Source organism: Oreochromis aureus, linkage group 7, assembly GCF_013358895.1.
Source record: "Oreochromis aureus strain Israel breed Guangdong linkage group 7, ZZ_aureus, whole genome shotgun sequence".
NCBI classification, from domain to species: domain Eukaryota; kingdom Metazoa; phylum Chordata; class Actinopteri; order Cichliformes; family Cichlidae; genus Oreochromis; species Oreochromis aureus.
Window position 1 is genome coordinate 21,357,338 of NC_052948.1, and position 25,216 is coordinate 21,382,553.

Genomic DNA, 25,216 nt, shown 5'->3' on the forward strand with positions numbered 1-25,216 from the left:
TACAATGGGAGGAATGTGGTCTTGCTTTCACTATATGATTACAAGTTGCTCCACTTAAACTACCTGAACACTTTTCATATGAAACTTACAGATACACCTGCTGCTACATATAAAGAAACATCTTTTTGTCCATCAAGGACAAGGGAATTGATCTGCACAGCGTTACATTCCTTAACCCACACAACACAAACACACCCAGCATGACTATGACCTAAAAGTATAATAAAAAAAAGAACATGTGCAAACTTGTCTCGTAACTGAGCTCATTCCAACAATTCGCCCCGTAAAACACAAGCCACACTGCAGACGACAGACAACGGTCCCCATTAAAGGCACAAACGTCACGGAGAGAAAAAAAAAAGGACTCACGAAATTACACGGTATCAGTACATTTTTCACATGGTGCAAAGTTTAGACAGCCATTTGTCTTTTTCTTTTTTTTTTCAAAGTAACTAACGTGAAGTATGAAACGCCTGAGCCACGCGAGCAATCGACAAGGCATATTCCTCTTGAGCGTACAGTGCACTTCTTTGTCCAGGAAGTACTGATGAGGACATTCTGGATAGTTTAATGAAAGTTGTTGAAAGTTCAGTTAAAAGTTTAAACATTTTACACTGGATGTGACTTCAATCAATCACCGGTGGAGGCCACGCTACACAACACTCAAGAGAAAAGGGACGACTTTAAAAACAGAACCCGTTTCTACTATAGATCCACTATGAATATGAAACCTATACACTTACTTTAATGTAACCAACACCTTAAATTATGTCAAATAAACAATATGCTGTGTGCTGTGTATTTCAGAAATAAAAGATACAGTAGGTCTTAAAAAGAAAAGAAAAAAAAAACACACACACACAAATAATAATAATAATAAAACAAAAACTTTGAATCTATCAAAGTGAGAGAGTGACTGGCTTTGCATGTCTTTCCAGTAACCCACGCTTCATTCATCTGCAAGTGTTTTGTTTTTTTTAACTGAACCATTGATGAAAGAGTCAAAACTTGAATCTCCCTTTCCTCTTTTTCCCTCTGTGTGTGTGCATTTCCTTTTCTCTCTTGACATCCTGACCCAGAAAGCAGTTCGGTGTCTTTACAGACAGTCGTACATGCGCAGGGTGCGCTCCAGTTGCTGGACAACACGCTGGTAAAAGGCTATCTGCTCCCTGAGGTAGGCCTGCATCATGTCTTTGAAGTCCACCTCTCGTTGCTGATGGAAGTGGCTCATTTCCGCTTGGAGGGCAAAGCCCACAGTCCGGCAGCGTTTCCTAATGCCGTCAGCCTCTTCCTGGTCCATTTTCCCTTCGTCACTCATCCGCTGGCTCTCCTTCACCTTGGCAAAGGCACCTGTGTCAAGAAAAAAAAAAGAAAAAAAAGGCACAAACATGTCATTTTGTGTTAAGTGTGTTTATGCCAAAGGAGTAGGCAGGGTAGAAACTGTTAGGGACAAAAGAAATATTTTTTAATTAATAAAAACCAAGCTCCAACACCACAAGTTAAAAGGTCCAGTTCATACAAATGCCAATAGGTTCTCATTAAGTCTGTGGCGTGTGGGGCAATGCACGTTTGTTTTGATTTTACTCTCCGAGGTTCTGAGAACTGCATTTCTCATTCAGAGATAATAGTGAATGACACAAAAACCTCAAAGATGATGCCCTGTGAGCATTTTTTTGCCAGGCTTGCAACACTTTTTCAAATGTTTTACTCTGTATTTAATGGTGACTCCAACAAAACTCCATTACAGAGAGAAATTTTGGTGACGCCACATAACGAACTTTCATTATGCTGAACTTGACATTGCATTTAGAGCGATGATCGATATGGCTGATCAATCAAATTTAGGGATTTATAATAAATCTTATTTAAAAAGAAAAAAAAACACCACACAAACACAGACACACACACACACAGATATTAATAATTGCTGTATGTGTGATGATGTCTCAAAAAACTGAATTAGTTACATGTAAATTTGTGATTTTGTTACACAAGTACAATGTAAAATGATACCCTGAGTTGGATAAAATAAACCTTTTGGTTTGTTTGCTTGTTTGTTTTTTTATTTTAGTTGCGTTCTATTCAAAGAGATTGCTTTATGTATATAGAGGGTGAAGAATTACCGTTTTTGGGTGCACATTTAGACATATATACACACATATACACTAAAATCATTATAGTAAGACAATTAAGCTCTGGTTGCTCTGGAGAGTCTGCAGAAAACAGCTCAATAGTTTCTTAGGAATCACTTTAAAGCTCTGGGTGAAATGTGAAAGTGCTAGTAGGATTATACAGAGTGACTTATTTAAAACATGCAACATATTTCCCAGTACCTCTACTGTTTTTGGGTGGATGCAGAAATCTAAAATGATAAACCAAGCAAATAAAAGAACACTACTGCATGCTAAACACCATGTTTTTGTCTAATTTGCTGAATCTAATCCTTAAATTCCAACCCCTTTCACCTCCTAATTAAATTGTCTGTGGTCTTTTTTTTTTTTTTTAAACCAAAAAACCCCATATGCTGTAATAAAAGATAAATACAGCACAGAAACAGTCACAGACTTTTAATACTCGCCATTATAGTACAACATGCTATATCGCTATGCTGATTTTAATATCTCAAGATAAACATTGTAATCTTCTCCCCAGACATTAACTACTGTACGCTATACACTTTATAGGTATCGCACCGAGGAAACCACACAATCACTTCTTGTTTCACTGCATACCAAACGTCTAGTTTCAGTGTGTCTAGTGCTAGTCGGGACCACATTCACCCAGACTGCTATGAAGTAACTTTCCAATTGCCGAACATGGCAGTCGGATGGCACGTCGCCATTGCTGCATTTCCCATCAGACCGTCAGCCTCAAAAAGCCTAAGCTCGAAATCAGGAAGCAGGACTAGTCTGGACAAGCTAGGTGTTCTGCTTTGTAAGTACTTGCCTGACACTCATCCATTAACTGTAAATCTGAGGTCATGCTACACGGCATTTCATTCGAAACTCCTGGCAGAAGTGTGGGAAAGCATGAATAGCAGCTAGAGCCGGTTCCAGCAGAAGAGGCATGTGGACTGCAGTCTGTAGCTCTGACCTACATTTATGTATTCTGTTTTCCACATGAGAGGAGAATGTGCAGCACAAGAAAGCATGTCTGCGGGACATAAAGGAAAGGCACACATAGCTCTGTGTGTGTGTGTGTGTGTGTGTGTGTGTGTGTGTGTGTGTGTGTGTGTGTGTGAGACTGAAATCATAAAGAATCCCACAACAGCTTGACGTGCTCTTCCTTGCAGCTAAACGTCCTCTCTGACTTCCTGCAAAACCATATAGTAAAATGCTGCTGCTTAGCTTTCCTAAACAACAAAAAACAATTCCTCTCTTGAAATTCTTGGCACAGCTGATGCACAATCTCACCACAAAGACGATCTTGCTTACAGCTAAACACAAGAACATTTAAAGCCACGAAATCCACGAACAAAATGAAAAAGGAGTGCGTCAGGCGAGAAGTAAAACTGAACTAGTTTCCAAGTGTCGTACTCTTTCCCTGTAGGTTTTACATATGCTCACTGATACACAATCAGTGGTCTGGAAAGTTGCTAGATTTGTTTATCTTGCCTAACCAGACCAGCTACCACAGTGTTTCACATGTGACAGATTAATGGGCGTGTGCTGGAGAGATATTAGAGCTCCACAAGGGGTTGGAGAAGGCTTTGGACACAGAACGAGTGAAAGAAAGAAGGAGGAAAGGCAGCTGACAACAAGAAAACTTAAATTCTGCAGCATAAAATCATTCTTCCTTAGCAGAAGGAGTTGGGTGGATAGAATAACTAGCTGAAGATGGTTGGTTGGTTTGCGTTCATGTAAGCGATTAAATGGTTGTCGTCCATATTGTAGCAGCGCTTCCAACAGCTTTGACTGAATCGCCACAAGAAAAAAGGATTATGCAACCTCCTGCTGTGATCCACTGCTGCTGCCATCACTCTACTTTTATTGACTTGAAACATATTTTATAGCGTGAATGTCTGTGCGGTCAGGTCGCACAGTTTTTGATAAATGCAATTATACATTTGAGGTTTAGAATGAAGAGGAAATGAGTGAAGACGGTTGAGATAATAGACATTGCTACGTTCCTCATTCCCACAGCCTCTCTCTTAGCCTGGGGTCACTGCAGGGCAAATTCGGGAAACGCACGTCTTCGCTGAGAGCGGAAAGTCTGTGTTTACAGCATATTTTGATTGTATACTTCACTATTACTGTGTCCTTATTAAGCACTGTCATTGGTATTTTTCTCCAGAGACTGCAGATTTCTTTATGATCCAGACAATAAAACGCAGCACTTTTAGGCAAGTGTGTCTAATTTTAACTCTGTGTCATCTGGATTCCGGTCACGTTAGATTTAAATCAGCCCTACTGTTAAATCCTGAAGTGTAGTCATCTTTAAACTGAAGTGGAGCCTCTTTAGATATGGATAGTGTGTATAAATCTAAAGACACAAAGTGTATTGGTTTGCTGCACAGCTGCACTACGTGTTGGTGATATACAGAATGAATCAGCTTGTCTGGGTAGCTAGAAATGTAGAACTATACTATGTAAATTGTTGAACATGAATCGTAACTGTGATCTCTAAATACTATGTGAATGGCTTTTATAAAATTCTAACAGACACATTAAACACATTTTAAAGAAAGCATGAGAAACCAGCTACTTACTTACTCTTTGGTTAGGGTTAGGCATCAAAATAACTTGTTTTGATTTGGGAAGAGATTTTGGTTTGGGATAAAATACAAGTAGGGATGCATCAGTCTGATAATGGATCAGATATCGTTCCAATACTGACCAAAAAAGTTGGATCGGACACAATAAGCGATACAGTCGGTGACAATAAGCTGATTCATTCAGTTCAGTTCTATGCTGCTCTGTGTTTACTTAGCCACACCACAGCAACAACCTCAGTATTGGGAGATACTTACCCACAGCCAGGGTAATGGTGTTGGATTGGAAGTGGAAATAGCTGAGTTGGTGTATCCCTATTTAGGAATGAAGTCATTCACACGACTGCCACAAGCACACGTCACAGGACCGACACTAGACCTTGTTATATTCATGAGAATTCGTTATCTTTAGGGTGTAGCTCAGTACCTCAGGTCATGTAGCAATTGAAAGGCTGGTGGTTTGATCACTAGCTGCTCCAGTCTCCCTACCAAACTATTCTTGAACTACATACTGAATCCCAAGTTGCTCCTGACGCATTCACCAGAGTGTCAATGCATGAAAATATCAGATAGAAAGAACTTTGACATGGAAAAAGTGCTTGTGTGAACGTGTGCATGAATGGGTGAATGAGGCTTGTTGTATAAAGCACGTTGAGTGCTCAAGTTGAGTAGAAACGCTTTATATAAAAGGTATGTGACTCTTGGAATAGTACAGAAAGCTTTAAATTAATAATATTTGACTGTACAATAGTGATGAAAGGGGCCCATCTCTATGTCACAGAGCAAAAGTCGGGGTGCACCCTGGACACATTGGTATATCACAGGGCTAACACACTGAGATAAGCAGCCATTCACATTTACAATCAAAGCTGTAGCTGGGTAACCTGACATGCATGTCTTTGGACTGTGAGAGGAAGCCAGAGTGACACAGAGGTGACACTGAAATGCCTGTCGCCAATACTAACCAGTGCACTAACGTGTGACCCATGTTGGATGACCATGATTTCAAACATTTGAACAGTCACCAAGCAAAAAACTACCAGTAACAGGTTTACCACAGCTATGTGCAGTCACTGGAGAGGAATATGAGGTGGGGTGTGAAAACCACTGGAATAGCCAGCTTTTGCAGCTAATTGATGGAGTTGTGAACACTTTTCTAAAACAATAATTAGCTTTTTTCCCACCCTACCAACACTAAGTTGAGCGGCAGTGAGCTGAACAAAAATTACCCTGTTATTGCAAAATCAACACTTCCTCAAGAACTATTAAAAGTAAGGTTTAATGTGACCTCGCCTTTTTAAAGAAATTCTTCGCAGTTCTCTAGAGCTGTGTGCATGTATTTGTGTGTGTGTGTGTGTGTGTGTGTGTGTGTGTGTGTGTGTGTGTGTGTGTGTGTGTTGTGTGTGTGTGTGTGTTAAACTGTACTGGGCTAATATGTGAAATGTGCAGTCTCCAATATGTAATGACATCACTACTGCAATGAAAACCACAAAACACATAACACCCCCACTTTCCCTTTAGGACTCAGAATTGGCAAATTACTCTCTCTCTGAAAAGCAAAAGGAAAAATATCTTGCAGGTGACGACATGACATTTTAAAATCCATAAAAATGTGCTGCAGTCGCTGAACTGACTGACTTGTATAACACTGTATGTGGTACTAGAGTAGTCATCTATAAGCCTTAAAAGTTTAAATACCAACAAGAAAGCCATTCTGAGTCTGCGTAATCAAAATGAATCTTCAGCGAAGAGTAAAACAAACAAATCTGGAAATACCGTTTCAAAGATTTCAAACAGGAAGGACTAACGTGACTGAATAAGATTAGTCGGTGTTATTCATACTGGACAGAGGTAAACAGAAATATTTCTAAACTGAGGACAAGTGAGGCTTGTCACCACAAAACACTGACCATTAGTAATGGGCCGTGTGTGTGTGTGTGTGTGTGTGTGTGTGTGTGTGTGTGTGTGTGTGTGTGTGTGTGTGTGTGTGTGCGTGTGGTGGGGTGGGGTGTGTGTAAAAGGGCTGACGTCTGTGTCAAGCACCACAGTGAACTCATGACATATTTGTTCTCTGTTAGCCTCTCAGCTTTGAGAATGTAAACGGCAAAAAAAGAAAAAACAAAGTGCAGTGTGGAACTTGTGTAATTACACAAACAGTGTCATCACATGCTTGTGACGAGGAATGGCCACAGATGTTAGAACAGAAGGATGGGGCCCTTCTTTTATATAATCATAAAACCTTTCATTTGTAAAGTTGCGTTGTGGTTGCCACCTATGGGTTTTGAAACCACATGTGACAAGTTACTCTTGGAATGATATAACTTAGAAATTGGACTTTTTAAAAATATACTCAATAAATCAATAAAGTCATCAGGAGCCGAGGACACCAGAAGTCTCTTTACAAGCGCAAAGATACGCCCCCTGGTGGCCATTAACTACAATGCCGACGTTAAGACGTTCCCTCACTGATCTCACTTTTCAGAACTGGAAGCTACACATGCCCACCTTCATACTGTGTACTGTGTTTTAGTTTCTTTAATGTTGATCTGTTCTACTAGTTGCTGCGAGCTATGCTAGCCTCCACCATCTCTATCAATACGGTTGCTCTCTTTGTTAGCTTTGTTTGTTAGTTAGTCGTTAGCCCATTGATAGTGCAGCCTTGAGAGATTAGCATTTTTACCATCGCCAACAACAACAACAACAAAAACGCAATATAATGCTGTACTGTGAAATCACATACTCATTGGCTAACAAATGTCTTCACCAAGCAGCATACCACAGGTAATCCTCCATTTTGAAATATATGACCAAAGTTTATAAAGTAAGACCTAATGTGATCCAAATTGAGTGACTGAGCCCATGAACCCATAAAGCACAGGTGTCGAACTCCAGGCCTCAAGGGCCGGTGTCCTGCAGGTTTTAGATGTGTCCTTGATCCAACACAGCTGATTTAAATGGCTAAATTACCTCCTCAACATGTCTTGAACTTCTCCAGATGCCTGCTAATGAACTAACCATTTGATTCAGGTGTGTAGACCCAGGGTGAGATCTAAAACCTGCAGGACACCGGCCCTCGAGGCCTGGAGTTCGACACCCCTGCCATAAAGTGTTTACAAAGTTCAAAACAGAAAGCCATTTTCCCATAGACTTCTATATGTATGGAAGCCTTTTTGTGACCACAGCTATCGCCATCTGGTGGTCAAAAGGCACTTTCACATTAGCTTTTTTTTTTTTCTAACCAGGAAGTTATGTCCATGTTTTATACCATCTATAGTTACACCTGAAAGTGTCTAGTTGGTTAACTGCTCAGCAACCTAAAACCAAGCGCGCTAGCAAGTCTTCAATATGCTAGCGCCACTTCCTGTATACTGTGCCATCTCCTTTTCCCCCTAATACTTTGTTATCAGGGCTGTATTTTGTTTCATCATGGATGCATTATAGAAAACTGGATACGGACTCAAATTACTACTAATACTTATGCTCACGTGTTTTACTATAACTCTATATTTCAATGACATCACAAAAAACAACTATTATCTATTCAGCTCCATGTCTGTTGCTATTAAAAGCCTTTAAGCTGTTTCATGCGTGTAGAAGCACTTATGATTTTTATTCTAACAAGGAAATGAAGCACTGAAATCTAAAGACAAAGATAAACACTGACATTTAGTCTTAATGGAGGAGAGTACAGGAACAGAGAGGGAGAAAAAAAAAAAAAAACAGGAAAGGAAGGGAAGGGAACATCATGTGCAGAAAAGCTGAAAATAGAGAAGAAAAAGAGAAGAGACATTTCTTCAAGAATGTCTGATGGGGTCAAAAGGATTCTGTGATATCTGCCAGCGTTTAAAGTTGGCCTTAAAAGCCTCGAGGATAGACAAACATGAAGAAAAAAACCTCTGCTGAGTTAGCAGGAAATGTAATAGTGTTTACAGCAGCCAATCAGATACACAGATAAAACGGAGCTGGAGTTAATGACCTGAGCTGGAATGCGCTCACAACCAACTTTTATCCATCTCAGAAATGTTATCTTTAAAGTCAATGCAGCGGCTGCATGGACACAGACACAAAAAGCAAACGTCTCGAATTTTTCAGTACTTTGAGGATGAGGAACAATTTTAAAATAAAACAGAATGAATGATAGTCCAAAATTCCTCTGCACCCTGGATAATAAGTTTTTAACCATGACAACAACACTTACACTCGCAGAACTACAACAAGAAGCTTCCAACTGCTCCAAAGCACAAACTGAATCTCTTAATTGAAGCCATGCCCTGATGTGTTCAACAGCTGTTCTTCTTTTTAATGTTTAGAGAGACTCTAATCTTAAACGACTATATATTTCATATTTACACAGACAGAGTTATAAATCCACCCTCGTGCCAAACATTTATGCTAGCATGATGTACTCGTTTATTAAGAAAGATATGTACACTAATTCTTCTCGCTGGGTGGGGGTGGGGTGTTAAATCACAACGCTCCCCTTCAAAGGGATTTATTTCAATTCTTTTCAAGTCGGGTTTCCGACATCTGTATGTTGACGTGAAATCAAAAGTTGGACTGGAGGAGGATAAAAATATTTGGGATTTCCAGCTGCCAACTGGAGCAAAATGTCTGGCCTTGTTACAACTTAGCTGTTCAAATTCGGCCTACCTCACAAAAGTTCAGACAACAACAGCATCAGTGCTGTCATCGCACATCAAGCAAAACTAATGAGCAGTTAGCATTAACTGTGACATCGAGGCTCCTTTGTATAACTTTTTATTACTAAGATTTGTGAGACAAGAGTCGGGTTGCCTTGAAATCCCTCTGGGTTTTAAGGCATTCTGTTGTGTTTCTGGTTGTGACATCAAATTAATATATAATAGTGTCAGCTCTTCTTCTGTGGAATATATGGAGTGTTTACTTTTGTCTACTTGGAAGTGTTGCAATGGCAGAGGCAGCTGAAATTTACAAGAAAGAAAGAAAGAAAGAAAAAGTAAGACATGCAGTTCTGATGAAGAATGTCTGGCCAGTATGACTTTAAGGTTGTTCCCGTGGTCAAAATAAATTCATCCCTGCTTTGCGGACTGCCTACCTTAGTCAGCACCAATTAAAGCTTAGACATAGTAACAAAACAACAACCTGGAAACCACCACAGTCCATTGTTAACTTTGGAAATGTCTTAAAACTGAATTCTTTTTAAAGGATAGTAGGGGTCAGCTCCTCAGGCTTCAAATGGCCCTCAAACTTTGGCATCTTTGGTCTTTGGGACCTTAGTGAACACTTTCTTGATGACTTCAGGGGCTCAGGTGATACTTTTAGGTCACACTAAGTAAAATATCAACTAGCAGATTATGATAGTTATTAGGTGAGAATCACCAGACACCCCACGATACAATGATATTGCAATACTTTTTGTTAATTTTACATTTTGTGACATGTTGAGTATTGTAATATCATATATTGCATTTTATCACCTCAAAAGCAAATTATGTCCTCAAAGTTAAAAGCTGTCAACAGCTGTTCGATCCTTTTATCCAATAAGACAAAGTTATCTTACTTCAGTTATTTATTTATTCTCCTGCAAAATGAGATAAGATGGAGTCAGTCTGCAATCAGCCATCTGTTTCTTATAATTGAGCAAAAACTATGATACATGGTCAAAAATCACATATCTGTTGCTCTTAAACATAAATTCATACATAATTATCACATTTCTGCTCAGCAACCTTCCAGCTCTATAGAGTTATAACCAGTATACTGTTCAAGTTGAGTCAAGCCCCCTCAGGTTTTGCTCGACATTGATAAAGACTCATTCAGACTGCTGGCAACATGCTGGCAATCTGTCTGCACTTTACATCATTCCTCGTTCAACCAGTCATACAAGCACTTTTTTCTATGCTTAAGTTTTCTGTGTTTCCGGCAAACATTCACACATGTTCACACTCCGATAGATGTATCAGAGAGCCAGTGACTGAACCACCAACCTGCTCTATCTCCTGAGCTGCAGCCACCCCACCACCCGAAGCTGTAATCAGTTGCAGAATGTGAAAAAAAATCAATACAATAAGCCACAGATTGTATACTTTTGTTGTCATACATGCAGTAGTAGATTTCACACATGAACTTTGGCTGATATTTGGAGAATGAGGTCAGGGCATTTTCCAAAGTTGTCTTTTGTGAAATGTAACGCACAGCAAGACGGTGCACTCAATACGTGTTTGCGCCATAGATGTGCGTTGGCCTAGGTGTGTCTCTGCAAACACAACGAGTCACAACAGAGAAATAGACAAAGGGAGTTTATCTCCCACTTGACAGCCTGTAAGAGAATTACCAAATCATCGAAGAATGAAGCCTACTGTCATCCATAATTAGTGTACATAAGTGGAAGGATATCAGGTAAAACAGTATAAAGCTATAACATTTGTCAGGTTCTTAAACTCTTTGTTAAACACGATTTTTCCTTTTGGTTTTCTCCCAAGTGGAATATATTGAAACAGTAACAGTAGGCTAACAAGATAGATTGGCAAACCAATACTTAGATCTTGACGAGTTAACTTGGGCTGACGGAATTTCCGATCTCTATCAGTGGAGCAGAAAATTAAGGAACTAATATGAAGAATGACACCTTTGAACTAAAATCTTGCATAAAAGACAGAAAGATAAAGAAGAAAAAGAGGATTACATGTTAGTTAGTGGTATGTCAGCTGTACTTTAGCTGGATTGGATGTAGAAAATGTAATAAGATAAGAATAAGATAACCTTTATTAGTCCCACACGTGGGAAATTTGTTTGGCTATAATGCAGCTTTATAGACGGCCAAACTATGAACAAATACAGATGGTAATGGCTTTTAGTTTCCATTTATTCATGACAATGCAAGCAAACAAATGTCTAAGCTAAGACAAGTTATCCACCAATCTGTAATTTGTTGTCGGAGTTCACATGGTGGTGAAGCAGAATGTCACCTACACCGAATAAGAGTTTGTTGCGAACACATAGAGAGAGTGTGTATTAATTTTACACACCGAGATAGACACGGACAGACCAGAGCTTTTAGAGGGCAAGGTGAGCCACCCAAGCAGCGAGGACAGGCAGGCAGAGGCAGAGCAGGCAATCTAATCCGCATTTCAATCCTCAGCTCCTAAGGTCTCCGTGTCAAAGTGACCTTAGGCAAGATACTGAACCCCAAAATGCCTCTGAGACATCCATCATAGTGGACTTTGGGAAGTTATGTAGGAAGCTCACAAAGTCAAAGAATGAAGCACCGTATGAACGTGTGTGTGACTGAATGGTGAATGGCTTAAAAATTAAAAAGTGCCTAAGTGAGCACTCAAGGCTTTGATTAAAGATTGTTGCTACCAAGTGGCTCTAATTTTCAGGAGTTTTTGGAAAAAATGTACAATTTGGAAAAAGTATAATTTAGATTTTTGTACAGTTGCATGTTCCACTCGAGTTGTAGCGTGCTCTCTCCTCTGTAATGTAATCACTGGTTAGGCAGTGGTACAAACAGAATAGCAGTGCTTGATAAATTCATAAATGGGTAACTCTGCAAAAAGAAAGGGAGAGGAAGGAGACACAGAGAGTCACTGGGTACTTCCAGCATGAAGAGAAAGTATTGGTTATATTTGCCGGTGGGAGCACCGAATCATGTTTAGCTTCCTTGCAAACAATGACTCAGCCTAACTAAAATTATGGACATAGGTGATATCAGATGAACAGGTAAAACAGCACCGAGTAGAAGCCTAAAAAGATATCACAGAAATGTGTGATAATGATATTTCTGACACCCAATATTAGACATTACATATTACACAGTATTACACACAATACACCATTTGCTCTTCCATTTGGAGAGCAACTAGCTAGTGCTGTAGCTAGTCTTTCAGCCAAGCTTGGTTGATATTTGTGTGCTTTTGGGTCATACATCATTAGCTGCTAGCAACAGTACTAGCTAGTGCTGTAGCTAGTAGTCTAGCTAGTCTTTCAGCCATGCTCGGTTGAGTTACTTGTATGCTTTTGGGTCATATATCGTTAGCTGATAGCAACAGTACTAGCTAGTGCTGTAGCTAGTAGTCTAGCTAGTCTTTCAGCCATGCTTGGTTGAGTTACTTGTGTGCTTTTGGGTCATACATCTTAACTGCTAGCAACACTTCCATCAAAGCCTCATTGTACTCTATGGCAGCGGTCCCCAACCTTTTTTGCGCCACGGACCGGTTTATGCCCGACAATATTTTCACGGACCGGCCTTGAAGGTGTCGCGGATAAATACAACAAAATAAAACTAGTACCGGTACCGAAAAAAAGATTTATTCATAACACACGTGAAAAGACCCAGGAAAACCGAGTTAACAATAAAAACGATAACAGAATAATGCTGAAAACCGATAAAAACCCTGAAAACCATACATTTCACACCTGAGCCTCAACTCTCGCGGCCCGGTACCAAACGACTCACGGACTGGTACCGGTCCGAGGCCCGGGGGTTGGGGACCGCTGCTCTATGGTGTTTATGACTCAAGCGGTTAAACATGTTTGGTATTTCCACCTTTAGCGGGGACAGTTTTCTTGCATATTTTGGAAAGCATTGCAATGTGCTGGAGATTGTTGAAGTAGTTCCAGTTTTACTAAATCGTCATCGGAGGATGACACACACCTCTCAATGTCAAACATTTCTGGGCTTGTCTAATTTTTTTTTTATGCGCTAATGAACATAAACGCATGGCATAGCTATACAGTGACATTCCAGTAAAATGTATACCAGTTATCCTTGACAATATCATATGGAAAAGCCCCAGTATTAAATAAAAATCTTCGTCTTGTTCTTAGTTTATCAAAAATAGTAAACAGTAACAGTAAGCCAATTTCACACTAGCCAACATAACAGTGGGCCACCCCTTGTTTCCAGGTTGAAACCCTATAAAGAAAACTGTCATCCCATTGTCAAGTTTAAGCTGTTGCAATAATAAAACATTTAAAAATCATTCATCTCTCTCTGATATGGCAGAGCAGCAGTAAGTTATAAACAACACAGGATCTAATAGTGAGGCTACCAGCAATGTGCACACTCTGGCTAAGCAACAGGAACTAAATTCACATAACTAAAATTAAGTGAAGTAGATATGAGGAAGTTTTTCTGCCTGTCAGGTCTGAAAGTTGGAAGTTTGACTAAAAGTTGACTCCGGTTGTGAGGTAAATTATTACTCCAGTGAAGTGGAACTGGTCATAAACAGAGCAATAAGCAAATATTATAACTTACGACTAAGGAGGGGGAAAAACTATTGTTACAGTTCCCGTGCAATTTGTCCAGCACCGTCAATAGTCTACCAGACTTTTTAAAAAAAAATTAAAAAAAACCCCACTGCACATATGTTATAGGTCTACAGTTCAATCTGCTCTTACCCATGCTTGACAGTGTGACCAGCTGTGTGGTTTTCCATGTGCCACAGCAGGAAAAGTACAGATGCCAATAAAATGGTTGCATCTAGGTGAGCTTTTCAGTGTCTTGGTAGAGTGCACGCTGGGACACTGGCCAGTCTTACTGGGATATGCGACTGCTGCAATTTCTAGATCAGTCGTAAGTAACATTTACTCTAAATTTATAACTAACACCAGTGTCTGCTTGCCAAGTTGAAACTTGATTATGGCACATTTGCAGTAAACTTATGCTGATCAATGTGCCGAAGCAGAGGACTCAGCCTTTGTAGCTACACACTAACACGCCAAGTTTAAACTTGAAGGCAGCCTGGCTAGCACACCCTCCTTGGTATTCTGAATTATGGAATATCTGTAAAGCATAATTTTCACTTTTTGACAGAGAGACGCTCACGGTTAGCGGTCATGCTGTTAAACATGGTGCCAATCTTTTCCATATAAGCTAATTTTACTTGTAACTCGTGCCTTTTTTTAGACTAAAGCTGCAGAATTTGTGCTTCTCTGGGAGAAGAAAGGAGGCGGCACTGGTAAAAACTGAGGACTCTGAGACATCTGTGATCTCCTTCAGTGTGAAACAACATTGCACTGGGCCAGCACAGACAGGAATGCAGAAGCATGTGGATAAGCTGTGTGTGTAAAGCCAAGGCGCTAGCCTTTGTCAAGATTTATGAGTGAGCAAACGGCAGCAAAACACCTTTGCTCTCCAGAGTCACTACAGTCAGTAAAGGGAACTATAATCGGCCAAATTACAACTGCCATAACTTAGCCACTGTATGCTAACGAAATGCAAGGCTAATTTCACAGACTACTGTTTGTGCACCTGCAGAAAACGCTGCCTTTGCCTTTGGGCTTTCACCAACATATGGAATGTTAATCCTCGACAGATTTGTCAGATGATATTAACGCCGTACGCGCTCCTGGTCAAGTCTTTGGAAATTAACCAAAGAGCTGTGTGGTTGTCTTATAAGTACTAAACTAGAAGTTAGATGGCTGTGTGTTATCTGCTCAAATCAACAGGGCATTTGGCACACACATTTCCCCGGAGCTGGAAAGCAAAATATCTTTTCCTTCAAAAATGCGCATGCAAGAGCCTGCATGTGGTTTTGTTATGCATTGCCATATGGAGGACAACTAACCTCTTGTCCATATTAAAAGTCTGGCCTGCTAAAGGCATCCCAGGGTAGCTAGTTCATTCTCAAACTGAATAATGATGTGGTGTGGATCACAGCAGGTTTTATCCAACTACGAGCAGCTGCTAAAGGAGCAAAAAGACAAAAAGTCCACTCCTTTTAAAAAAATAAAATAAAAATACAAACCGAACAGCTCAGTTTCACAACTGAATGGTGATCGTGACGTTACTTCACTCTACATGTCATTCTCGGGTGATGCAGATCCCGATTTCATGCAGAGCAACACCCCTGATCTCATCTTACAAAACGTGACCAGATCGTCTGGTCCGATACCCTCGCTGTGGAGCGCGTTGGTTTCACTCTATTGTGTTTTCTTTTTGTACGTATTCAACACCTGAAGAGCTGGCTTTTGTGTAAGATCAGTGCAGTGATTGTCGCCAGGTACAGAATCTACCGAACACGATCTCTACCCAAATTCTCACAGACACTGGACAAAAAACACCAGTTGTTGGTGTCACAGTATCCTTAGATCACACATGTAATATTTAAGACCTGATGAATGCTGAGGGATCACAATAACGCCGATCATTCAAAGTGAAGGAGCGCAGTCAATTTCAGAGGCCAGGATGACTAACAAACAAGTGATTGTAAAAGGCATCCCAACTGTAGCTGGGAGTGCCTCACACAAAACCCTCAGAAGGCCTTTATTGCCCAATGCAATGTTATTTACTCTTCACATCAAGACTTTCAATTGTATTCAAATGAGATCAAGGTCTAACTAAGGGATTTGTTTTGGCAGATGTTCAAAGCACAGCTTTGTGCACCGTTAGAAGATCGAGCATTTCAAACCAGGATAGATTTACCGTCTCTTGTATCTAAGCCAAGGAAACTTCCCAGTCAGAGAGTTCTGATATGGGCAGATGTGGGACAAGGGGAAAAAGATGCAAAGAGGATAGCGAAACATAGTTGAAGCATGTGCGGCAGCTTTGGCTGTTCAATTCGGATGAAAACACAAATGGAGCCCACCCTGACATTTTCCTGACACTGCCCAAAACCTTCTCCTCACGCAACCCTCGTGGCCCGCTTGCCCACCACCAGTTAAAATTCCTGGAGCTCACATCCTCACACGGATCACAGTTAAAAATCAGCTCCTGTAGACCTCAGCGAAGGCAGGCAGGGAATAAAGAAAAAGCCATAACGGATGAAGGAGGAGGAGGAGTGCACCGGAAAAGGTCGACCTCAGATCTCTGTGTTCTGACTGTTGCCACAGCTGTATCTGGTTCAGCAGAACACAAGTCACATCAAGGGGAGTTATGTGACCGGCAGGGAAGACTCAGCAGAGGGGAAAGGGTCTGCCTGAACAAAATACAGTGTCCTACAGTATTTATCGCCTCCTGACTGGGGGTGAGAACTATTTGTAGACACTGCTGCCAAATCAAACTTTTTATGTAGATTCCAACATAATGCTTTTATTACTTCAGCGTATCCTCAAACACAGACTTTACTGGGGTTGGCGGCCCAGTTATATCAGCAGCAGCAGCCCAAGGATACAAGGCAAATAATTTTAACATATTTAACATTTAATTTTGTTTATCAGCGACACCTACCCACAATCCATTTGCGAGTCGACAGGCTCCTCGCTTTTATTTGAAAAGGTTAGTCGCTGCTGACCAGCTAGCCCCAGCCTACAGGCAGGCTGGTTGCCAGGTTTCTGTTGTAGTGGTCATGTTATAAATTAGCTGCTTCTACAGAGAGGATCCTATCTCCTGAGTGTGCATACTCAGACCTCCGGTAGTCGAAGGTCTGCTGACAGCTGGAGGGGAACTTTACTCATTAGGGAACTGGCACATGTGCTGCTACACAAGCTCAATGATCCTGCAAAAGAGTAGAGGAACTACTGTACTACTTACTACTGCATCTACAGCATCTACAGCTGCAGAACAGGATGGTAACACTGGCATTTGTTCCGCAAGACACTCAATTAAAAAACAGCATTATATTGTTTCATTATTGTCAGGTAGCATTTAGTGAATATAATATTTGCCTTTTCAAGAGGTATTATTTAAAAACTTAGGCAAGCCTTCACCCTGCAGAAGGAGCTGTACATACGCAGATGAACACACATGGGCATGCACAGATGCCACAAACACAAATAAACTGAATCTGTTGGAAACAGTGTGGCTTAAATAATCCAGGCTTAATGTTGAGTGCTTTGCCTACCTAAAATGGTCAATCACCCTATTCAGGTATTCCAAATGAACTTATAGTATCAAAAGAGGAAATGAATGCCAGGACTAACAGCTTCGATTGTTTGATGTAAACACTGTTTTCTTCCATTTATTCTGTTTACTATATTGTCATATAGTGGAGGTGAACGGATTATAAATTTCAATATCAGAGGCCGACCAGTCTCGATACATAACACTGAACCCATCTGCATGACCTGATACTCTGAGGTTGAAAGATTCCCCATGGGTTTTTTTTGTTATCTTGGTGGACTGGCCCTTTAATTTCATTCAGACGGCTCAGATTTTCTCTTTTGTTCCTGGGTGGAGTGCTTTCGTGTAACTAGCTGTATTGTAACACAAATGACCTCTGCGATAATACGCACCAGCTGTTTGAAGGGAGATAATAACATTTACCAACAGCGTTCCTCCTTCGTCACTGGTAGCAGCCCCTTCCTTCCTCCTGAACAAACTCCAATCGGTTTATGTGTTGTTTATTTGAGAGTTGACACAGAATGCTGATTTATCTGTGCTCTGCTCGGGCATAAAAACTTTACAAGCTCCAAGTTTGCCAGAACTCAATGTAGGATTAAGAAAATTAGGCATCACAAACAGAAGATTGCATATGCAAATAAGGAGCAGCACAGTTACAAAACAATGGTGCGTTTCATTAATTTCAGGTCAATAAATGTACTTGTTGCACACTTCTATGCTAATATCCAACGGCATCGTTTTTGAAAACTTGTGCAAAGGGTATCGTGTATTTTACATTTTCAACAGAAGCAATAATATACTAAAAACTATATACACTAGTGCATACTAGGGCTGGGCGATATGGCCTAAAATCAATATCACGATAAATTGAGCAGTTAACCTCGATAACGATAAATGGACGATAACCACCCCAAGTGCCAAAAAAACAAACGTTGAAACAAACGAATCACATGGTTGTGCTGCAGGTGGTGGAAGAGGTTGGTTGTGTTACCTTGACTTGACGCAACAGTCTTTTTGCAGAGTTTACATTTAACAATTTTTTGATCAATATCATCCTTGTTGAATCCAAAATGTTGCCAAACAATTGATGATGCATTTTTTTTGTTAACAAGCGTCTCCTCTTCCTCCTCCACCAGCTCTACCTACGTCGCTGCTGCTTCAACATTTAAATCGTCCTCCATTTGTTCACCCGTGTCTCGTCTTGTTACAGGTAGCAGTGTTGCCAACTCCTCAGTAAGGAAAATCGCTATTGGCTGTCCTAAAAGTCGCCAGAAATCGCTAAATGACATCATCGCCTAATTTGCATAATTGGTCATGCTAATATAATTGTAACCTACGTTGTTGGAGAGAGAAATAACATTGTGGAAGAGACATAAAGTGAATAAAAAACGTCCTAAATGCATTTAGAATTTATTTAGAACTACAAATTAAATTTATTTTAGCAATTATTGTTTTTTTTAAAGTCAGAATTCCAACCCTGCTCCTTTATCCGGGCTTGGACTGGCAAAAAAGACCCGAAATAGGCACTCTGGTGGAGTTACTTTGTGTGTGTGTGTGTGTGTGTTTATAAGTAGTTTTAAACCTCGTGATCCACAAAACAGCATAACAGTAAAGAAGAACTGACTGCGTTACAGTCAGTGCGCGGAGCAGCGGCTTCGCTCATGCGCGATTCATTTGCAGTTCGGACGCATAGGTGTGAACATCGTCTGCCCTGATAGCAGCTGGGGAGGACTATCCTCCGCCTGTGAGCGCTTTGGTACGGGCGAGGTGCCCACGGCAGCACCCGCTGCTTGTTGAGAGTAAAAGCGATACCCACTTTCACGTCAAAAAGTCGTCATAAATAAATCTCCAATAACACCAGAAAAAGTCGCCAGATTTGTCGCTAGTCGCTTTTTAGAAAAAAAGTCGCTAAGGGGGTCTGAAAACTCGCTAAATATAGCGACAAAGTCAAGTTGGCAACACTGACAGGTAGTAGAGTCATGTGACTCCACCCCGTCAAGTCTGTAACGTAGCACAGCGTCTTAAAGGGACATGAACATCGCCAACCTGCACATGCCTTTTCTTTTTTTTTTTAAATACCGAATTTACCGACATGGGCAAAATGACGTCGATGAGAGTCATAAATTTCGGTAACGATAAATTTTTGATATATCGCCCAGCCCTAGTGCATACAGTACTGTGAAAAAATCTTAAACCACAAAAATAGTATGTGCACCAACCATTCTTAAGGAAGGAACACATCGAGAAAAAGCAAAGGTATGCAAAATTACAACTAAACTGAAAGTCAGTGGGAACAGGTTTTATAGAGGGATGAATCCAGATTTGAAATCTTTGATTAAAGAGAGCGACATAACAGAGAGCCATCTGTAAAACACGGTGGAGGCTCTGTAATGGTTTGTAGCAGTGTTTTAGCCAGTGGTGTTAGGTATCTTGTCAAAACCGAAGGAAATGCAAACACACAGGACCATTAGAGTTTGAGTCGCCATTTGAAAGCATCTAATTAGCAATGATTTCATTTTTCAGCATGACAACAATCCCAAACACATTAAACACACCTCAGCTATACTGAAGTAGTTTAAGAGCAAAAGGTAGGCAACATGCAAAGAACTGTTTTGAATATCCTTCAAGAAGTCTGGAGAACTATTCCTGAAGACTGGTAAATTACAACAAAGGTGGAGGGTTAGGCATTCATTTTTGATGGTTAGGGTTAGGGTAGGCTAGGGAAAGCATTATATCAATTCAATGTAGAGCTGGGCGATAGAACGATAACGATATGTATTGCGAAATAACTTTTTCTCAATAGAAAAATTAAACTATTGCGATAGGCCTCATCTCTCTTGTCCTCTTCAAAAAAAGAAGAAGAACAGCCTATCCAAATTAAGTAGCGCAGAGCCGAACCAATCACAGCCGCAGCGTCACGTCACGTGACTTGTTACGTACAGCACAAGTGGCAAGCAGCACATGTGTCTTTGTTTGGGAAACAGCCAGCCGCCGTGCCGCCTGGGTAATGGAGGAAATGAGTGTGCCGACTAGAGAAAAATCAACCGAGAGCGTGACCGAAGGTTGCCGAAGAGAAAACAGATGATGGTTCCAATGCTGGAGAGCTTGTCGAATGGAAGGGCCATAGAAGTTCCGTAGTGTGAAGGTATTTCGGCTATTTGAAGTCTGACAAAAAACAGAGTAGCGCGCACTGTAAATTGTGCCGAAAGCAAGTCTGGAAATACAATAAAGCGGTGCATGCTCAATCTCTGACTGAAAGCGCTAATTCGTCATTCGGCTTTTGTCAGACTAAAGTAACTGTTAAAACTGCTTTAAAAGCTAAACTATACAACAAGGAGAGATTGAGAATTTCCTTTTAGTTCTCAGTTTATTTGATATTGACAAAAGTTAGTCAATTTTGTCTGTTCTTCTGTAAAACAAACTACGATTTATTTTTAGAATTAATATTTTGTTTCTAAGTGGAATTGACAATTTAGTAGTCTGTTTTGTTTGTTCTATTTTGAAACTTAAACGCTTTAGCGGGTGCCTTTTGTGTAGTTTGCAATATTTACCTTTATTTATCTGAAAAAGTCTCATGTTCTGTACATCTACCCTGTTGAACTTATGGGAAATAAATATTTAAATCAAAACAAGCTGCTGATTATTTCACATTTTACTTGTGAGCAATGGCACATTTAAATCTTACAAATATAGTTATTTGGCTTATATCGTGATATATATCGTTATCGCCTGAAATGAAAAAAACATATCGTGATATGAAAAAATCTTATATCGCCCAGCTCTAATTCAATGTCTTCACTAAGAGATAAAAAAAGTGTGTGTGTGTGTGTGTGTGTGTGTGTGTGTGTGTGTGTGTGTGTGTGTGTGTTAGCACTAATTTGTTAGTTAAAACCTGGAGAACTAACCAAAATACTGTAATACTAGCTTGACAACCTACCAGACAATATGCCTCTTATAGTGACTACATTGACCACTTCTTGTCAATGACAACCAAGTAAACATGGCTGACTGTTGTACCATTAAATTATTACACTAATCTGTCCTAATCCTTTCATCAATTTTTGAGCAAAAACCAAAAGATAAAAAAATTTAAACACAATGTAAACACACAATGGTCAAGAGTTTGTGTAATATACAGTATAGTACTAGTTAATACACCCAAAGTGTCATACATGTAAAGATTATGGAATAGCGCACATATGATACGATTTTCTGTTAAACTATACATCTGTATGAGTCTTTGTGCTAAAGTATTGTGTAATTTGCTTTGCATTTCAGAGATTTTGTATGTTTTTATTTTTCCACTGATGAAAAAAAAAGCAGCAAATCCTCTCAATTAAGAAACTCAAACTGAAGAATATCTGGCATTTTTCCACATAAAATTACTAAAACGATTCTTATTACTGCATCCGTCAAAAAATAAATAAATAAACAACTTTATATTCACCCCTCAGCAAAAAATATAATAGGCTAACACTATGATATCATCTTGGGCTCAGGTGTTGTGTATCTGCGTGTCTGTCATGAGGGGAGGGGAGCTATGGAAGGCCTGCCCTCGTCTGTCATCCATAACAAAATAAACTACACGGCTTGAGCAACAAAACATGATTGTGGGCTGTCAGCTCACCATGTTCCTATTAGCAGACACTTTGTATATTATTCCTAACAGTTAGCAAAGTGAAACGCTTTCGTGTTGCAGCTGATGCTGGCTCTCTGATTACTGATGGATAAGTCACAAAATTTAGGTTAACAAAATGACATCTTGAACCAATTAATCCTTTACCCTTCAGTACAGCTTTCTGATAAATTCAAATTGTAAATGACTTGACAGAAAGGCTGATTATGTGGCCCAGTGTGTGGATTTGTTTGTTTGATGAACAACCGTATTGATAATTGCATCCAACATATGGATGCAATTATCGTTATGATTTTTGACTCCTGTGGCATTTGCTTTGCTTTTTTTCGTGCACAGATTCATCAGAAAATTCTCTGACACGTTAAAATTTCTCAGGCTCACCTTTCTGTAGATGAATGATGTCGGGGAAGTTGGCGAGCAGGCCTTGATAGAGCGACAACTTATCCAGCATGTGGAAGAGGTCATACTTAGGTTGCTCTGCAAACATCTCTCCAATGTTCTCATAGGTGCGGCCAGTATGAGAGATGGCATTGTTGAGTCCATCTGACCTATAGGGAGGGTCCAACGTGAATGCGTGGCTGATAGACTGGAAGGCATTTCCAAGACGCTGGAACTCTTTCCTGAATCCACCCAGGTGTTTACGCACCAGCTCCGAGGCGACGTGTGTCAGCTGCATCACGCTGTCGTCCATCTTCCTGGCAAAGGCCTTGAAGTTGTCGACCCGTTCCTCGACGTCCTGAAGGTCTTGGTGCTCTTTGGGAATTTGAAGGGTCAGCATGAAATGCGCTCCCACCATCTCGTCCTTCTCCGCCCTTCTCTTGCCCAGTTTCCACTGCTTGTCATCGGCACACATCAGAAAGTGCTCAAAGCCTTCATACTGGGAAAGGACTGGGTGACTGGTCATGTGGTTCATCCACAGTATCAGTCGCCTCTTGCGCTTCTCAATGAAGTCTTCCTCGAATCGCCCCGTGGCCTGCTTCTCGGGCAGGTGAGGCACAGAAATCACAGTGAACTTGTGAAGCAGGCGGTTGTACAGCCAGTCAAAGTGTTTGTAACGTCTGTAGACGGGACGCCCTGTGTGACTTGGTGTCACCCGGTACGAAATGTAGGTCTTGATGCCCTTGAACTTTGTCTGTTTGGTGGGATCCTCAATGGAGCAGGAGAAAGGCTTTGGATTCTCCTTCCACCGGGGCCCCAGGGGACCCATGTCAATGGAGTAAGTCTCAGCTATCTTTGCCATCATGGGGACATCACCCAACACAAATGCCTCTACCCCTGAGCGGACAAAGCTGGAAAATCTGTTCAAGTTCCTGCCCACCATACTGCCCTTCCTAGAACTGGTGATGCTATCTTGTCTGGATGCCGGCTTGGGTCGATAGTGCACATTGGGATTGTTGGTCATCGGGTTCTCAGGGGCATGTCCATTGGCTCCAGGATTCCTGGCGTGATCAGCATCATCCACAACAGTGGACCTGTCATCCCAGTCATCCCAGTCGTCATAATCGTCATCATCATAATCATTCTGTGGATAATGGAGCGAGGTGTTTGGAGTGGAGAAGTCCTTTCCTAAAGAGCCCGCTGGGCTTATGGAGCAGTCGGTCACATTAGAGTTGGAGCGACTGCGTATAATTTCCACATAAGATGCAGGGAAGATACCCCTCTCCCCTCGGCTGTTCTCCCCCTGAAACCAGCCGTCCACTGAGTTCTCGTCAAAGATAATCAGTTCCTCATTCTCCTGGATGCTAATCTCCCCATTGTTTTCGCTTAAAAAAGTATAGAGGGCTTTGGCTTTCACTGACATCTTTGATTACTCCCGTGGCTGCGAAACCAGAGAATTCTACATGCACATAGTGCTTAGATTATATAGATGCTGCTGTCTCGGTGCATGCCACATTGGAAACATTTGACACTAGCTCACTGTAATATTTAAACTCATATCAAATGGCATCGCAGCTGTTCGATCGTGTGTGCCACAGCACAATATGACCTATGTAAATTTAATGATCTGACACTAAATAAACACAGAGTTTGTCAAAAGTTACATAAAACTATTACTTCTATCTGCCAAAAATAAAAAGTCTGAAACAGGCCTAGGGTAACAATTAGTATACTCAGCCCATTGAGGCTGTTGATCTATTATTGCATTATACTAGCAGGTCTAACAAGAACTTTAAGCTACAAAAGATCTGTAACACAATAGGCCTCTCAATACAGAAGGACCCCGTGCCTCCTTTCTCATCACAAACACAACAGGTTCAAAACTAAAAGTGTTTTCACCGAAGAGCTCCTGCAAAAGCGCCGACGGCCGTTTTAAAATCCTCTCAAAGTGGGCTCCAGCCTCGCTGTTAACTTATTGTACAATTGTGTCTCATTACAGAGCTTTAAAACCATCCGTGATGGGACTACTTGCAAGACAAAGTGGCCCGGCGTGAAGGAAAAACAGATGGATGAGTAATGGTATCCCTGTGCATTTTTAAAAGCCGCATTCCCTCACACTGAAACTTGCTGCGTGTTCCTTGTAAACAGGTTCCTGCGCATCTCCAGTCGATCCTTTTTGGATTCAGCAAAAGCAACAAAGCAGAAAACGGCCAAAAACAATCTGCGCCCACGAAGTATCAGCACACGCCACGAGCCGCTGCTATTTCTTGGAGTTTATTCCTTTGCGAGCGGCAACAAAGTAACTCTTTCCATGACGTGCGGTCAGACAATTGAAGGCAACTTCGCCTTTTTTCATGAGCTCCTTTATATTGTTTGGAAGAGGCGGAACAGGCTCAACGCCGCCCCCTCCAGGAGGAAAGGAGCATTACATACACAGAAGATTACAACATCCAAGCACAATTTATGTCATGGGTTACCAGGCATATTATAGTTTCGTATTTTCGAGCTTAGTTTGTTTGTTTGTTTTGGGTTTTTTGTTTTGTTTCCGAGCATTCTTGTATATTTTTTCTTAATAATGAAAATAAATACCAGGTTTCTGAAAATAATGAAAACCGACTGGAAAAAAAACTATGAACTCAGAAAGCCAACTTAAATTTTAAAAAGTATAAAAAAAGAATAATAAATTATACTTTACACTATAGTTAAGCTTAATATTGGCGATAATTAC

At 40.7% G+C, this 25,216-nt stretch overlaps 1 protein-coding gene across 1 annotated transcript; it reads right to left on the reverse strand.

Annotated features, from left to right (window-relative positions):
• Window positions 1-24,849, reverse strand: snx33 (sorting nexin 33). Its single transcript, XM_031752827.2, has 2 exons — window positions 22,492-24,849; window positions 1-1,350 (listed from the first exon to the last, which is right to left on the reverse strand). The coding sequence occupies exons 1-2, from the start codon at window positions 23,909-23,911 to the stop codon at window positions 1,097-1,099; spliced, it is 1,674 nt and encodes a 557-aa protein (XP_031608687.1). The 5' UTR covers window positions 23,912-24,849; the 3' UTR covers window positions 1-1,096.
• Window positions 24,850-25,216: the final 367 nt, after the last annotated feature.

Excerpts from the sequence above, each read along its gene's own strand:
- snx33 (XM_031752827.2), bottom strand. The coding sequence starts at position 23,911 with ATGTCAGTGAAAGCCAAAGCCCTCTATACTTTTTTAAGCGAAAACAAT. Across the intron at positions 1,351-22,491 it reads CATCATTCATCTACAGAAAG|GTGCCTTTGCCAAGGTGAAG; the intron begins GTGAGCCTGAGA and ends TTCTTGACACAG.